Below are 17,187 nucleotides of genomic sequence, written 5' to 3'. Positions count from 1 at the left end.
GTCATCTCAGTCTGTGGGCATTATTGTAAATGGTGCTGGAAAAATTGTTAATGAACCATTACAAGATACAAAAGAATGAATGTTGGCACCGTGTTGGCACAGGAAGCCTCTCCTGCAGGCATTAAGGTCCTTGTGCTGCTCTGCTCTTTTGTTTGTGTTATTAGGCTACACCTCCATCAAAGCATGACAGTCTTTATGATAATAATCCTTTGCCAGTGACTCCATTGTTTGTTTATATATTTGTCACATTAAGAGGGTTGAGGTTAACACATTAAGAGGTTTTCTTTGTTATCATTAAGACTTAAATTAAATGACACATGTTTTATAAGTATCTTAAAGTGCTTTTCTTTGTATTCAAATTGTTCAGCAAGGTTTATTATGTTTGACTGGCCATGCACCATGCAATGATATAGATGGGTGACAAATTGAAGGAAAAATTGGAACAGGTCTGAATGCTTGACCCCTACGGTGAGGGGATTTGGTGGTTCTGTAATGCTGTGGGGGGCATTTTGCTGGCATGGTTTGGGTGTACTTGTCCACTCAGAGGGAAGACTCACTGCAAATCAATACAAAGTTGTTCTGAGTCATCACCTTTATCCTATGATGAAACATTTCTATCCTGATGTGAGTGGTCTCTTTCAGGATGACAATGGCCCCATTTTTTATAATTTCACTAGGGGTCACTGAATGTTTTGATGAGTATGAAAATGATGTGAATCATATGCTATGGCCCTCGCAGTCACCAGATCTCAACCCTATTGAACACCTATGAGAGATTTTGGACTGATGTGTTCGTCAGCACTCTCCACCACCATCATCAACACCAAATGAGGGAATATCTTTTTGAAGAATTCAGACTCCTCGTGCCCTGTGAATTGGGGCATTGTCATCCTGAAAGAGACCACTCACATCAGGATAGAGATGTTTCATCATAGGATAAAGGTGATGACTCAGAACAACTTTGTATTGATTTGTAGTGACTCTTCCCTCTGAGTGGACAAGTGGACCCAAACCATGCCAGCAAAATGCCCCCGCAGCAGAGCCACCAGATCCCCTCACTGTAGGGGTCAAGTATTCAGACCTCGACCAGGTTTTCTTTTAATTTGTCACCTGTCTATAGATGGTGCAGATAAATGAGAAGGAGTCTATTATGGGGCCTATAGCAGCAACAGTTAATGGCTGAATAAATGATGAATAAGTCATAAATAAGAATAAATCAAGAGACTCATACAGTTTAAGAGGAAGGCTGTAAGATTCTTTACTTTTCCTGTAACTCCTGTTACATTTCACCTCAAGCGTTCGATACAATTATTAATTAAAATCCTACAAAGGGCTATGATAATTACATTTAATTATCTACCTCTATTCATCTTTTTAAATGACATTTAATCACAATTAGGCAGGATTTCTCAATGTCTATAATTAGGGGATGTCTTTTTCAAAATACCAGTCAATCTAGTTGTGTGGGGGGGGGGAGGGGGGGTTGTGTGTATGCGCAGTAGTTCGTCATTAGTAATGAGTCATTGGTAATATGACTAAGGAATATGTTCCATGGAGGCACTACATGTATTGAAACAACAAAGGCATTAAAATAAAATGTTAACTGAGGCCCTTAAGACCCTCATCTTTTCATTTCAGATTGTGCTTTAGTGGTACATATTACCAAACAAATCTGCATTAAATCAAACTACCACTAAATTATTGCCACTATTGTCAATAAACTTTGGGCTCCCAAAACCTGTCAGTATGCTTCAACTGAAGTACTTTGAAAATACAGTGTCTGAAACTCCCTCAGACCTCTCACAGTTTCTGTGACTGTCCAAAACCAACAACCAATCCAACCCAATCACGCCCACTTCAAGCAGCCAGTGGCCAGGTGTGCGGAGTTGAGAAAATAAACAGGAGCCTACTTGTAGCCTACTTCTCTCTCAAGCTCTCTTTTTTCATTTTACACATTTTTACACATTTTTTCATGTGTACAAACAAGTGTACAAGATTGTCTGAGAGTGTGTTATCCACATTTGAACATTTATTGGGTCTTGTCCCTCTCTATAACGGCCGAATTTTGATCCTGCCTTCGAGTGTGGCTATTTGAAAGACCTGTAAACACTTTTGCCTTCAGATGTGGTTGGAAGGCACATTGTAGAAACTTTCGTGAGCACACTGACACATTAAGTGCAGTTGCCCGCTTTGTGTAGTTGGTATCCAACCTTGTTTATAAGTCGTAAGTTATGGTTTTATTGATGGTTGATAAATCATTTACTATCATTTACTAGGAAGATCCTGGATACGCTTTTAGACCCCATCCTGTTGTACATGTGCTTGTACCACACCTTTTTGTGCAGAGAAATCCTACAGCTGTTAGGATGTGTACTGTAGTAGTTTAGGAGATATTAGTAGTAGTAGTGTTTTTTGTGGTGCACCAGGGTTCCATGTTGAATCTCATTAATTTTTGTTTTGAGAACTTCAATGTGGTACCAAATTCAGTTATGTCATCATCACCAAACTGGCCCTTTTTATCTTTCAAACATCACTATTATGTTTATGAAATTGTTAATTAATAAGATTACATACATTTGATAGAAAATCCTCTTTTTCAGCCTTGCAAGAAGCATCACTTTGGAATAGACAAACCAGAGAAACTGGCCCAGTCTCCCGATGAGTCAAAGTTCTTGATGAAAACTTTAAGCCAGATCAAATCTAATGTGGGTGTGCCCATCAAGAAAAAGGTATTTGTTTCTGTACATTTGATGAAAGTGTCTTGTCATCTTCGAACCCACATACTACCTTTCTTATCTTTCTCACATCGAAAGGCTTTTAAGTCAGGATTTTTCTTTCTTTGCTTTGTCATGCTTTGACATTTTATGTCCACTGGCCCAATCCAGTATTCCCCTGCCTTCCAGGTAAAGGAAAACAAAGAGAAGGAACGTCTGGAGAGGAGGCTGCTTGATGAGCTGTACAAAATATTCATGGACTCGGATTCCTGCTACTATAGCATGACCTATGACCTATGACCCTTACCCCTGTGGAAACAGGTTTGGAGAGAATGATGATTCAAGTCCTTATCAACCTTCAGGTAACACACAGAAATACTGAGCAGCACGGCTTATTGTTGTTTTTCTATTTTCAGAATTGAATAATCGCACTGTGTCCCCAGATTTGATTTGTTGACAATTGCTGACAGAGTTATAGTATTTTTCATTACAAGTGTCTGCTAAAAGAGCGTAGCTGGCCCTGCTGGGTAAGCGTGTCAGTTGTATGAGCGGATGATTATCAGGGCTTTATCACAAGAGTATGAAAATACTTGGTGAATAGGAGCATTAACAGCTCTTAAGTTATGAAAGATGATCTGCTTTGGAAACTTGATGGAAAAATCTGGGTTGCCAGGTTGTGAAAAATCTCCTTAGCTGTTTAGTTCATCAGTTTTAGACTGTTGACCAACCAAAGGGATAATTTGCAATCTGGCAACCTAAAAGTTTTTTTATATGTATTTTGTAATCTGAAATTAATGGATAATAATGTATGAGTAATACAATAAATGCTTTACATAAGAATGACATTAAATAGCCTCGCAGCAATTCCACCGCAGTTGATAGCAGCAATTAGCCAGCTGTGTACAGATAACAGATGTGCAGAGTTCAGCATGGACACGAGCTGTGAAGAGCAGAAGTGAGCAAACTGTGGAGCTGTAATCGAGGCGGGGCGAGATTTGTCGACAACACTTTTCTCTCTGTCTGTTCGCTCTGCCTCAAACATTCTCGCCAACATGCCTCAAGCATGATAATAAACTGGTTTAGCTGGGTGACGTCGGAAAAGCAATGGAACTGAAAACTTTTGGCATGTCCCACCTGGACTAGAAGCGCGACATGTTGTGGAAGAAAACATGGTGAAGAGGGCAAGATGACGAAACTTTGACGAGTAAATTTCAGAGGGGTAAGTTCACCAAATAACGACAGAGCTGTACGGTAGTCTTTTATAGAGCGATGGTTACATGGAGAATATGTGTGACATATGGCAAGCGTATCCTGACGTGTGCTTCAGTGTTACCTGATCTTGTTGAAATGTTTTCGGCCTCAGTGGGCAAAAATATTTTGATTCGGACCCCCACCACTGAAATACCAGTAACCATTTATCTTCTGAAGCGTTTATTCTGTCTTATCTATAGTGATTGTAGTGTTTAGTTTGGACTATTTCGTTTCCTACATATGGTTTTACATGAACTTGCAAATGGTGAGTTTTTGTCCAGAGGGAGGAGCCGCACCCATAACCATCGATCCTGTGGTTAGATCTTCCCTCATTCATCATACTGTTTTGTTTTGTTTTTTGCGTTTTTTTTTTTTTTTTTTTGCGTTTTTTTTTTTTGCTTTTTACTAGTACAGTATTACAACTGAGAGGATTCTTGTGATAAGGGCCCCATCTCTTGTGAGGTATAATGAGACCCAGAAGTGAGCTTTGTTGCTGGCTGACATGGTTGGAATAAATATCATGATATGAAGATTGTTTTTCTGATATCATAATATTACAGATGTACGCAAAATCAAATATGAAATTGCTAAATTGATGTCAAATCCAATTAACTTTCTTCCAATATTGTGCATTACATCTGACAGAATATTTGCAACATGTAAAATGAAAACTACAATGACTTGTTTAATAGTTTCAGTTACTATTTGCTTGGAATCAATATGGACCACTGAACTTTATAAAGTGACAACATGACGTGATCAATACACAATACATTTCCAGTAAAGGATGATAACCAATGATATTGAATTTACGGAGGCAACTACTTACTACTTTCTATTTTCTTGAGTTATCAGTTTATCGTTTGGTCAGTAAAATGACAATAGTAAAATAAATAAGTAAAAGAAAATAGTGGAAAATTCCCAACACAAGTTCCCAAGACCCAACATGATGTCTTAAAAATGTGTTGGTTTGTTTGAACAAGCAGTCCATACCCTAAACATGTTCAGCTTATTATCATTTAAGATAAAGAAAAGCAGCAAATATTCACATTTCAGAAGCTAGAAGTCTGTTTCTGAAAAAGGATTTAAATGGTTAAGTGGTTGTCAAAATTGCAATAGATAAATTTGCTGTCATTCTTAATCAGCTAATTCATCTCTAATTGAATTATCGTTCCGCTTTAATTAGATGACACTCTTGTTGGTTGTTTGGTGTCTCTGAAATAAATGTGTGGAGTGAAAATTATTATGTACAATAAATATATCCCATGTCTCTCTTCAGCCAACAGTATGGCACGTCGCTCTCAGTGTTCCTCTGCTGGGGATGACCCCCTGGATCCCAACTACCTCGCTCCTCACTATCGGGAAGAGTACCGCTTGGCTATTGACGCACTGGTTGAGGAGGACTTGGAGGGATACTACGAGCTCCTCCAAAAAGTAGATGAGGTGGACTTCCTGTCCACACCTGAGATTCACTATATTCGGAGTGCTGTTCAGGTCCCTCAGCAGAGCAACCACCAGGAACACCATTTCCTAGAGACTGGGGGTGATGGCTCCTCGGACACATACTGGCCCATCCATTCGGACCTGGATGCCCCGGGCCTGGACCTTGGCTGGCCTCACCTGCATCACTTCAATGGACCCACAGAGGTCACCACTCTAATTAACCCCCCTGAGCCTTACATGCCGAGTATCAAGGAGCAGGCACGGCGACTTATTAAGAATGCTCAGCAGGTCGGTCTTTCACTTTCATTATGGTTGTAGATTTAGACATGACTAATCTTTCTCTGAAGTTACTGAACTTATAACAGTTTTGTTTTCACATCAGTCTTGTTTGTTGCTTTTATCTCCCTAGGTGATTGCCATAGTGATGGACATGTTTACTGATGTTGACATGTTTAGGGATATTCTCAATGCTGCCATGAGGAATGTTGCCGTCTATATTATCCTAGACGAGCAGAATGCACATCACTTCATTAACATGGTGTCCAACTGCAGAATAAATCTACAGAGCATCCAAGTGAGTTCATGTTGTTTTATAAAATATATTCCTTTTGGACTGTAATAAAGCTGTATTGTTATATAACAACACAACAGAAACAGATTTAAATTCCATTACCAACCCAGGATATTACGTTCCTTCTCCTTCCCCTCATACACTCCCAGTCAGCACAACTCCTCCACCCACCACAGAGGTTCCAACCATTTTTTGGAAAGGTTTTAAGGTCGGAACCTGAAGATTTTAATAGAAAAGAATTTGAAAGAACTCTTGAGTGACTTCAGTAACATTCAACTAACTAGTTTTATATTCATTACTCTTTGACTACAGTTTGACTATAGAAGCAAAATAAAATATATGCCGATGCACTGTTACAGTGTGTTTTTAGATACTTAAAGGAAAAGCTTGGTGATATTCTGTGTTTTTCTTTTTTGTCACCAAATCCCACAAAAAGACCAAAACCAACAATGAACTGATCCTATTAACAAGTATTGTCAAAAGCCTGATATAGCTTATTCCTCTGTGCTGTAGAGCTCACATTATTGAGCCACACTGTTGCACTGGCTGACATGTTCCTTCATGATGGTAAACGCAGGCACTGTAGTATATTTTGAGTCAATCAGATATACACTGTCCTGCTGCTGTAAACACTGAGTAGTGAACCAAATGTGTATTAATCTGCAGCTCAAAATAGTCCCCAACAAATGTGCTATTTATTCCTGTTTGAATAATGTTTGATAAAAACTACAGTGCCCAGCTGTTATAAAAAAATATTTAGCCCTTTTTTAAAAAGGACCTGTTTTGTGACCTGTTTGTGACCTGTTTTTACACATTTATTTCTTTAGTAGGAACAAATGAACTTCGGTCTGAGTGTCACAGACAGAGTATGGAAGTCAGAGGGCTTTGATAGGCAGACCAACACACTGTTGGTTTTGGTCTTTTCATGGGATTTGCTGACAATAAGGAATATTTATTATGTCACCAGCCTTATCCTTTAACTCTATCCATACTAATTGAATTTGTGAAGCAAAGTACAAGTACAGTAGCTTCACTACAGCTGTTGGTAAAAGTGACTATAGGAATAAGGAAAAAATATCTTAATGTCATAATGTCTTTTCTTTCCAAACATCACATGGTTGGTGCACACCTCCAACTGACTTGACAGAACTAACAACCTTATCATACCTTTGCTGGACATGTGAAAATCTAGTTATTGAACAAACAACAGTGAACATTATATTTAACAACCCTTTTATCTTCATCCATCAATGTCTGTCAAGTCTGTATGAATCTTATATGCTATGTCATGAGTCATGTCATGTTTGTCTTATGTGTCACTTTTTCTTGTCTGTCATTTTCTTTACATGTTGTATGTTATATGTATGCTTTATGTGTGATATATGCCTCTTGTATTTGCCTGTAATACTATGATGTGTTTGTTTTATATGGTTGTTTAGATGTTAGATAGACATTAGCCATGTGGATAAATCTGGCATAAGTACATCGCAATGATGTCAATCTATATGATTTGTACCTGACATACACAGTAAATATTGATAATAAAGTATTTTTCCATCATAGAAACCACAAATATTGAGCAACTTCTAAATACTGCATATATAGCTGTGAAGAGGAACTTGAAAAACAGCCATTTTCTATCTCCCTATTTTCGGAGTGGCAGTGCTAATGCAATGCTGCCACCTGCTGTAGCTTGAATTACAATTTGGAACATGAACACCTCTGCATTTCCTAATTCTGCTCAGTATGAACCGTAGGTGATTTGATGCATGTCTTGCAGTTTCTACGTGTGAGAACAGTATCTGGCATCACGTACCACTGCCGCTCAGGGAAATCCTTCAAAGGTCAGATGATGGATCGCTTCATGTTGACAGACTGCAGGGCTGTGCTGAGTGGAAACTACAGGTGAGATTTGAAACTGCAACAGAAAGCCATACCTCTACACATTACACAACAAAATAGTAGGAGTGATGATTTGTGATTATTTTGTGATTTTTATGTTTAATTTTCTGAATTTATTTAGACACCACACTTGGTTGGACATGAGTTTGCAATGAATTTAGTGTTTAGTAATTCCTTCTTATTTTCATGTCTTTGTCCAGCTTCATGTGGTCTTTTGAGAAGCTACACCGCTGTATGGCACACCTTTTCCTTGGACAACTTGTCTCAACTTTTGATGAAGAGTTTCGGATTCTGTTTGCTCAGTCGCAGCCGCTGATGATTGAAAATGTGCTTGCTCCAATGGAAGATTTTAACCCTCTACAAAAGATGCAATACCCACGTGAAAGAACTTCACTGTACAGAGACCCCAGGAAGTTTCGTCCAGATGATGAACGTACAGATATAGACTGGAGAATGATGCCCCTTAAAAGGCAGGGATCCTTGCATGGCCCTGTAGATCCGTACAGTAGGTTTCCATCAGAGCAGTCACAAATGGATCCCTTATTTGATCAAGGTCACTCCAGGATGCCTGTGATGGAAAATCCCACCTTCAAACGGCACAGTTATGCTGAAGGTACTCATGGCAGACACTCTTACCCATTCCTGCAGCAACAGGGGTTGCCAGACCTTGAGACCCAGGGAAGGCAGTTTGACAGGGGCCAGCAGCCACATGCAGGGCCAGGACCCGAAGCAGATTACAGTGGCTATGACAAATTTTGGAGTCGAGACAAGTCAAGTCATTCAGCAGATGAGTATTCTGAACCTGGCTTACCACAAGAGATGGATAACTTTGACCCTGTGCTTAACTATTTATCATCTACCAGAAATGTAGAATTTGACCAGGGCTCAGAGAAATTACTACCTTCAGCAGATTTACCATTAAGTTCATCTTACCCTAGAAGACTGAGTTTAGGCCAGACATATGCATGTCAAACCTCTCCCACACCCTCAAATCCAACTGATCAGAAGCAGTTTTTCCAGGAGCCTATCACTGACCGCAAGGATCCCATGGTGAAACGGGGGCTAAGAAACTTGAGGATTAGCTCGTACCTCAGTGCATACGATAATCCAGGAGATGAAGGCCTGCCACTGGCACCACCTCAGGTACCAGATCCCTTACAAGAACCCTCTAACCCTCCCATACAGCAAAAAGCACCAGGCATGCACTTTTCAGTTCCTAAAATCCCTCATTTCAGAGAGTTTAAGATTCCTACTTTACGCAGGGCAAGTCAGATGCCAAGTTATGTCAAACCCACTGTGCGAGAGCAATCAAAGGAATTGCCTGATGAAAGTACTACTGTGGCAGCAGAAACCAAAACGACTCCAACACCTTCAGAATCGTCATCCACAACTGAGGGGGACAAGACAGAGGAAGCAGAACCAAAGGAACCGAAGACTAGTGTTGTTCGAAGGGAGGAGTCGTTCCGTAGGAAATACAATGCAGCAGTACCGCGGAGCTCGAGGTTAAGATCTTCTCTGATATTCAGCTCTCTGGATCAGCATACCTCTCAAGATACCCAAACTGCTGCAGGGCAACAGGATGAGGAGGGTGAAAAAGATGAGGCAAAACAGACAAAAGTACCTTTTGTTTCTCAGGTTTTGGGACAAAAAAGATCCGCTGCAAGAGGACCTTTTGAATGGAGTCGTTACATAAAGTCAGCCACTGTTGATAACTCAGCACTAGAAGCTTCCAAACCAGACGATGGAACCAATAAAGCTGAGGGGAAAGATTCATCTTCAAAAGACGAGAATTCAAACAATCCACCAGAAACCCCTGAGGTACAAGAGTCATTAAAACCATTAGATGTCCCATCAATGCCCCAATCCAAGCCTTCTGAAGCTGAGTTGCCCAAAACTGATCAAATAGTACAACCCCCCAAATCTTTGCTCACTCCACTCTATGTAGATATGAATGATCCTATTGAGAGGCTCAAGTTTTTCAAAGAGTTGGCAGCCAAACGCAAAGCTGCAAAGGCTGCAGGAGCTGAAAAGAGTGCAGAGAAGGGTCCAATGAAAGCACCAACTTATCTGAAAGACAACACAACTGTTAAAAATGAGGAAGTTGTACCACATGAAAAAATTGCTGATACGTCTGTCAAAAAGCAAACCGCACAGCAGGTCAATAATGACCCCAATACATCTAAAAGCTGTGAAGAGGAACAAACCAGAGCTTCAACTGATTCAGAGAAAATAGAGATGAAGAACATCCAATCAGCAGCATCCCTGCCTGTTTCTGCAGAAACAGAAGCCCCTCAGAGTGAACCACCAGAAGACCAAAAGCTGTCAAAACCTGCTGTAAAAGAGTGTAGCCCCTGTCAGTCACCTACAACAACAAATGACACACCTGCAAATGTTCCATCTCTTGCGCAAGGTACTGATAAAAGTGAAAACACTTTGCCCGATTTCAGTCCTCAGACCACCCCAAGTCCCACAGCTTCCAGCTTTGCCCCTCTTTCCCCTCCAGCAGAGACTATATCTTCTAATGTCACCCAAGAAGACTCAAGCTTGACCCCAGCCTCCAACATGCTGTCCTCAATTTCTGACAAAATAGGAGAACAGGAATCTTTCAGTCCCTCCCCACCTGAATCCTCCCAATCAGCGGACAAAGCTTTACAAATATCTACTGCTTCGTCTGACATGCAGACAGAATCTACTCAAGCTCCATTAGATACTGTTTTACAGTCGACTTCACCCAATACCCATTCAGTAGTTGACTCTGCTCATGTGGAATTTGATATTTCACCTGATGCATATGCTGCTGGTTCAGTGCCCTCCTCATTAGAGTCTACTACAAAGATAAACTCTGAGGAATCTTGTGCGATTTCACCTGATTCACAAAAAGATGCTCCTGAATCAGAAAACAGCCCCATTGCAGAGGAATCTGAGGTTTCTTCCAGTGTTGTTCTTGCATCACCAAAGGATGTCAAAGCTGATAGCACACCTCAGAGCCTTAGCTCTTCATCACCCGAGTTGTGTTTACCCAATGTATCTGATCTTGAAAGTAGTAATAAACCATACCAAAAAGAGCCCATTACTTCTACACCAGGAGACCCTTCACCTGAGCAATCAGAAACTAGGTCTCTTGTCAATCCAGACATTCCTCCTGATGCCTCCCAATCTGAAACAAGTGCATGTCTTCAAGATGCACCAACACAAGCAAACTCTCTCTCTGAACTTAACCTGACAGGATCTTGCTCTCCCACTCCTGCTGAAACAGTATCATGTTCTTCTCCTATGTCTGAGTCAGTTGGATCTGTCATGTCCCCTGAGGCTGAAAGAACAGAAACGAGCATGCTTGTATTGCACAGTTCCTCAGATACTGATTCTTTATCCAATGAGACTCCAACAGACTCAAACAAAGCTCCAATGCACCCATCTACAGAATATTCTTCTAGCCCAACTGAGCCTACCTCGATAGTCACATTAGTCACAACAGAGCCTGATCTGCCAACACCTGAAGAGTCACCTGTACCTGCTGATAATAGTTATATAGACAATCAAAATGAAGTAAGCAAACAGGAATCTAATGACCAAGCAAGGCAAAATGACTGCTGCGAGGTGGCAGAGGTTGCATCAGATGAAGTTGCTCCTCTGTCACCACAGTCCAAGAAGCCAAAATCAACCCAGTCTCGCTACCACTCGTCAACAGCCAAAGTGCTCTCAAGCAGCAACCTCAGAGATGATACAAAGCTGCTGCTAGGGCAAATTTCTGCAAATAGCCAAAGCAGGAACGAGGCGACCAAAGAGTTTCCTGTCACAGATGATGAGAAAGAAGATAAAGCTGACAAAAACGCCAAAAGTGTGAAAGAAAGAAGGATTGCGTCACTTGGCAGAGGGCCGCAGAAGTCAACTGAGGAGCGCCAGGAGCTGCTGGAGAAGCTCCAGAACATGAGGAAGGAGAGGAAAGTTTACAGTCGCTTTGAGGTATGAATACATTAATAGTAAGATTGCTTCTGTGTCAGCTACTCATTAGGATACAAATTTGTTTGCCTCTGTGGTAAATCATTTTTTGTCACTTTTACTTTCACAGATGGCACCTTAACAGGGATCCGAAGAAAGTTGTGAGGATGATCAGTATGTATAGAAGAAAATGCAAAATACAATGGAAAAGGGAAATGATGAACAAGACATTTTCTCACTAAAGACATGAACTTACAGGATGAAACTCATACAAATTAATACAGAAATGTCGTGATCAACAAAGGGCTTCTTTCTATGGGTGATTCACTAAGTTTCTTCCAGTGTGAAAATTACATGGACTGAGACTATGTATGTGTGATCAAATATGTTTTTACTGACCACATGGGTGAAGTGCAATGTTTGCGACAGTATCTGTTATGTGGCCTGTCCTTGCCTTTTTCTTACAGCACTGACAGCGTTTACATAATTATTAGTTGGTTTTCTGTCAAAATGTGATTTTCAAGTGTAATAGATAATCTAAAGTATCCTGAGCTTGTAAAAATGTATCATAGTATGCTGTCATGTATTTGACAATCATTTTAAACAAAGATGCTGATAAAAATGTGTTTTTGTGAAACAGGTGGATATGTAAATTCATATCCATGCAGGACTGTTAATGTTCTGATGTAAATTAATTGTAATTGTTTAATTCTCTGAAATTGTAATCAAACATAAACAAAACTGAGATTATGAACCGAGATTAGTGCATAAGTCATTGCACACCATGCAGTATGTATTGTGTTTTTTTCTTCTCTTCTCTTCTCTTCTCTTCTCTTCTCTTCTCTTCTCTTCTCTTCTCTTCTCTTCTCTTCTCTTCTCTTCTCTTCTCTTCTCTTCTCTTCTCTTCTCTTCTCTTCTTACACTTAATACAGTAAGAATCTTTAAGGTGTCAGTTATGTCAATTTAAGTTAAGTTTATTCAACCAAATTACACGCACAAAAGAACATATTTTCAAGCTTACCTCTGTGGTACATTGACATGCAGATACTTACTCTTCTTTTTATTGTTTTTTTAGCCATTAATTCCTTTATTAAATGCCAATACTGGAGAGATGACAGTCTTAACCCATATTTGTACAGATTTTGAGATATATTTTACAACAAAACAATGGAGGTAAAAAATATTGTTTGTGCAACATTAGAGTCAGATCAAAACTTAACCATATAAAACCAAAGTGCCCTGCATGGCTAGACTCCACTGCAGAGAAAATATGAATATGAGTTATTTCTTTGTAACTTGGTTGAACCAACCCTTTAATTGTCTCTGAAAATTTGCCTGAACCTGTAAAATGTGCCTTTTTGAATGAAAACCTGTCATACCTGTTTAAACAAGAAATTTTGAAACGACAAAGAATTTACACAGCTATATGTAGAGTTGTATTCTGCAAGTTACACTTTTTAAAAGGATTTATGGTTGTTATAAATATTTTTTTTTTAAATTAAAAACTTGTCTCTTATCAGGATCATTTATATCTACATAGAATGTGTTTTAGGGGTTTTTGGCTCCTGTGTGTCAAATGTTTGAATGTTTGAATTCCAATGAGGAAAAATTTATTAATTCACATATTAAATTCATTAGCTTTATGTACATATTGTCATTTAAGTTGTTATAACAATTTTCTTCTAAAGTGAAGAGGATTGATCTTGAAGGACAGTAGCTTTGTATAGTTATATGAAATAAAATGTTTATGTTAATAATAGTAATAATTAATAGTTTTTTGTTAATGGCGAATTGACAAAGTTGGGCAGTAGTTTGAAAGAAGTGGACATTTAATAAGCAGGGAAGGTCTAAAGAAAAGAATTTTATCAAGTTGTGTTATAGAAAGTGTTGGATCCAGTGTTCCACCCATTGCAAAGACAAATAGTCAGGATATCTTAGCATCTGCTGCATCAGCATTAACCATAGGCCTTTTTCGCAGCAGACATTTTGACTTGTCATAGCAGGAGAAGCTCAGGTGTTATTAATAACACTGATGATGGCTCTGTTCTATTTAAGTGTCCCAATAATACATGATGACAGTGTGACAGTGAGTCAGCATGCACATTATCAGGACCCTGAAACTGAATCAGCAAAATGGAATTCAGTCATCATTAACTTTATAATTTACACCTGTGTTTTTCTTACTGTGACATGTAAAAAGTGTGAACATCTCCAGAATTAATGATGTTTTAAACAATTCTCAGTTTATGACGTGAAAATCAGATGCCCATGTTGATTTTTGAACATGTATTTCACTTCTTTTACTTACTGAGATGGTGTACAGAGCTGCAAATGTGACCAGCTCCTACTTTATAAAATAGTATTTCACAGGTAAGTTATTCACCTACATATTTGGTGATGTATTGTAGTTGATTGCAATATACAGCATATTGAAAAGTCATTGTTTGATAACATCATGAGCAACAAATTATGACATAATTTATTTGTGAAGTCTATAAGATAAGATATCTCAACTACCCTCAGGCCAGAAATAACAGTTACAGCCATAGAAGTCCCTCAACACTGTGGAACAGGGTGCCACCCTGTGGCCTGGTGCCTCTGGTGCCACCCTCAGGACATATTTTACATCTCCGGCCTGCATCTGGTATGATATGATAGTTGATATCATACCATTTAATTTCCAACATTTGGCAGTTAAAAAATTCGCCCCTCTACAGGGAGGTCAGAGGTCAAGTTCAGCTACCAAACAGAGTACCTGATGCTGGCTGGGATTCAATGTTTTACTCAAGGACACATCAGAATTTCAGGACACTTCATGCCAACACAGGAGTCATTTCTGGATCTACAGTAAATGAGGAATTTTACAAACATTTGCCAGCTTGCTGCTGTCTAGTCTTTCCTGTAATAAACACTTAAAGTGTCTTTGTCAAATGATACTCACCCTAAAGACATTTAAACTGATTTACTACTTAACATTGTGGGGCTTTTCTTGCAAAACACTATGAAACCGACTAAGCTCGCAGTGAATGAAATTTCAACCCAGTCACATGCTACAGTGCATTGGTTATGAAAGAAGGACTCCTGTGCTTCATAAGAAACAGTGGGCCTCTTGTCTTGCAGATATCTTGATAAGCTCAGGCTGAATTACACTAATCTTTACAGAACCTTCACTGCCTGCAGTAGGAAAACTCACGCTCGGAACAGTAGTTTTTGGTATTGTTTTATTTATTTTTGCTGTCAGTATAAGCTTATAACAGAATGACTTCAGTCCTGAGGAGAGTGTACCACATCACTGCATTCAGCTGGTATGCTTTTGTTGTTAAGAGTCTTGCTGCTAAGGATGGAGAGGAGTTACCACCAGGAATCTTTGTTTATGGTGGACCTTGGAAATACCTCACTTTTTTAAATTTGGTGAGTACATTGTCTACATTGTCTCTATCACCTAGAAACACAGAATATCTCATAATTTCTAAGGCAGATATTGAGAAAGGATATTGGAAAAAACAATAATGTCACTTGTAATGTTTCAGTTATTGCAAATGTCATTCTTTGGACTGGCTGCAGTGAATGATCTTCAACCTGGGAAAAACTCAGAGAGAACTCTGACCAGATGTAAAGACCTTCTCTTCTCTGTCTTTGCCTTCCCTGTGGGCATGGTGAGAAACCAGTTTTTGGAAAATCTTTTTTTGTTAAACACAAAATTATTATTATGCTAACTCGCTGTTTTCTGCATTTCATTTAGTTTGTTGTTGCACTTTTCTGGACGATCTTTGCCTATGACAGAGAATTGGTCTACCCTGCTTCTATTGACACCTTCTTCCCTCCTTGGATAAACCATGCTATGGTTTGTAAAATTTGCATTTTCAACCATCTTATGCCAAAAATTTAATAATCATGATTCTCCTGACATAAACCACCCTACGTAATGAGTTATTCCTGAACTCTTTTCTCAGCACACATTTGTCCTTCCTGTTTTACTTGGAGAAGTGCTGGTGCAGCCTCATGTCTACCCACCGACCAAACATGCATTGGCAGCATTAGGAGCTGTGGGTTTGGCTTACTTATTTTGGTAAGAGACAAGTCAGCGTGTAGTAGAGTAGTATAATGTCAAAGCATGTATGTATTGCAACCTTTTCCGCTTTTGAAATAATGACATCCCTCTTGATTTAATATCTTTCATGTAAAACTGACTGAAATAGCAAGAATGATGTTCTTACTGTGACTAGTCTAGGCTAGTGCAGTGCAGCAATATGTATCTGTTCACAATGCAAACAGCTAGAGGGTAAAAACTGCTTTTGTGAACCTTTTATAATTTTGGCTCTGATTCTGTAACAGTGCCTACAGACTTGCATATGTCATGTCAAGTTTTTTTTTATTATGCTGAGTGTTTCACTGTGATAATAATCAATGCCATCAGTGGAAACTGTGCCAGTGAATATTTGCACAAGACATACAAGTTTTTTGAGACAAGACAGTACAAGATGATCTGTTAGATATGGTGATTCTGAGAGTTGCTTTTCTTCCTTTTTTTCCTCTGAACATGTTCTGCAGGATTATATGGGTGTACTTGTCAGTTGGGATTTGGGTGTATCCCCTCCTCGGGCACTTCAGCACTGCTGGTCTGGTGGGCTTCTTCTTTTTTAACATGTCGGTGGTGACCTTGCTCTACCTGCTAGGAGACAAGCTCAACAGCCATGTCTGGAGTAAGAGACATTAGCAAATTTACTACCGGAGACAAACAAATGAGCAAAAGTTAACTTGCCTCTAATCTCCTTGTCTGTCTACCTCTTTTCTTCTTCTGTCTCTTTTATTGTAGGTAAGGACTTGAACAAAATAATGGCGAAACCAAAATGACTCAGTGACTCAGCCTCTCTGCCAAATGAAAATGGTCAAATAGTAATCCCTGAAAGCAAGACTGTGTAACTTTTGAAAGAATAAATGACACATTCCTCCTCTTGCAAATGAAAACGTGGATTTATTAGCAATGAAGTGCACTATTGTCCAATTCAATACGCTCAAGGGTTTTGCTGCTTACAGCCATATTTGGTCTGATATGAGCAGTAGCTTATGGTGGCTGTTAGCTAACATTAGCAAACTTTAACACACAATTTTTTTTGAGTATCTTTGCGGTCTTTGGCTGTTTTTGGCCCACTGTCATACTGTTACATTAGTTTAGAATTTTAGCTAACAGTACTTTAGCACTTCTGTTACCGTCACTTGTACTCACAGTGGCTACTGTTCAGCTAGTAGGACTAGTCTCGCCTCAAAAGGATTCATTGCTTTCTCTACGGAAACTGCAACAACCACTGAATTTTGTAACACTTATACTTCTTATATTAATGTAAAAGTTTAATTTTACAGGTCAAC

The 17,187-nt window shown here is 39.3% G+C and overlaps 2 protein-coding genes across 2 annotated transcripts; both read left to right on the top strand.

The window, feature by feature from the left end:
• The first annotated feature begins 3,527 nt into the window (after positions 1-3,527).
• On the top strand, positions 3,528-12,605 carry fam83ha (family with sequence similarity 83 member Ha). The gene is made up of 6 exons (XM_044372978.1): positions 3,528-3,933; positions 5,245-5,696; positions 5,818-5,982; positions 7,760-7,884; positions 8,082-11,844; positions 11,951-12,605. Exons 2-6 carry the CDS (start codon positions 5,253-5,255, stop codon positions 11,960-11,962), a joined length of 4,509 nt encoding a protein of 1,502 aa, XP_044228913.1. The 5' UTR covers positions 3,528-3,933; positions 5,245-5,252; the 3' UTR covers positions 11,963-12,605.
• Positions 12,606-14,992: 2,387 nt separating this feature from the next.
• On the top strand, positions 14,993-16,724 carry LOC122997233 (androgen-dependent TFPI-regulating protein). Its single transcript, XM_044373266.1, has 6 exons — positions 14,993-15,231; positions 15,351-15,476; positions 15,563-15,664; positions 15,774-15,889; positions 16,372-16,523; positions 16,637-16,724. The coding sequence occupies exons 1-6, from the start codon at positions 15,079-15,081 to the stop codon at positions 16,672-16,674; spliced, it is 687 nt and encodes a 228-aa protein (XP_044229201.1). The 5' UTR covers positions 14,993-15,078; the 3' UTR covers positions 16,675-16,724.
• Positions 16,725-17,187: the final 463 nt, after the last annotated feature.

The sequence above is a fragment of the Thunnus albacares genome, chromosome 14 (assembly GCF_914725855.1).
Source record: "Thunnus albacares chromosome 14, fThuAlb1.1, whole genome shotgun sequence".
NCBI classification, from domain to species: Eukaryota; Metazoa; Chordata; class Actinopteri; order Scombriformes; family Scombridae; genus Thunnus; species Thunnus albacares.
This window is presented reverse-complemented; position numbering and strand designations above follow the sequence as displayed.

Bases quoted from the DNA above. Each gene is read 5' to 3' on its own strand.
- fam83ha (XM_044372978.1), top strand. From the start codon at position 5,253: ATGGCACGTCGCTCTCAGTGTTCCTCTGCTGGGGATGACCCCCTGGAT. The intron at 5,983-7,759 runs GTGAGTTCATGT...CATGTCTTGCAG, and splicing joins TAAATCTACAGAGCATCCAA to TTTCTACGTGTGAGAACAGT. The intron at 7,885-8,081 runs GTGAGATTTGAA...GTCTTTGTCCAG, and splicing joins GTGCTGAGTGGAAACTACAG to CTTCATGTGGTCTTTTGAGA.
- LOC122997233 (XM_044373266.1), top strand. From the start codon at position 15,079: ATGACTTCAGTCCTGAGGAGAGTGTACCACATCACTGCATTCAGCTGG. The intron at 15,232-15,350 runs GTGAGTACATTG...GTAATGTTTCAG, and splicing joins ACCTCACTTTTTTAAATTTG to TTATTGCAAATGTCATTCTT. The intron at 15,477-15,562 runs GTGAGAAACCAG...CATTTCATTTAG, and splicing joins TTGCCTTCCCTGTGGGCATG to TTTGTTGTTGCACTTTTCTG.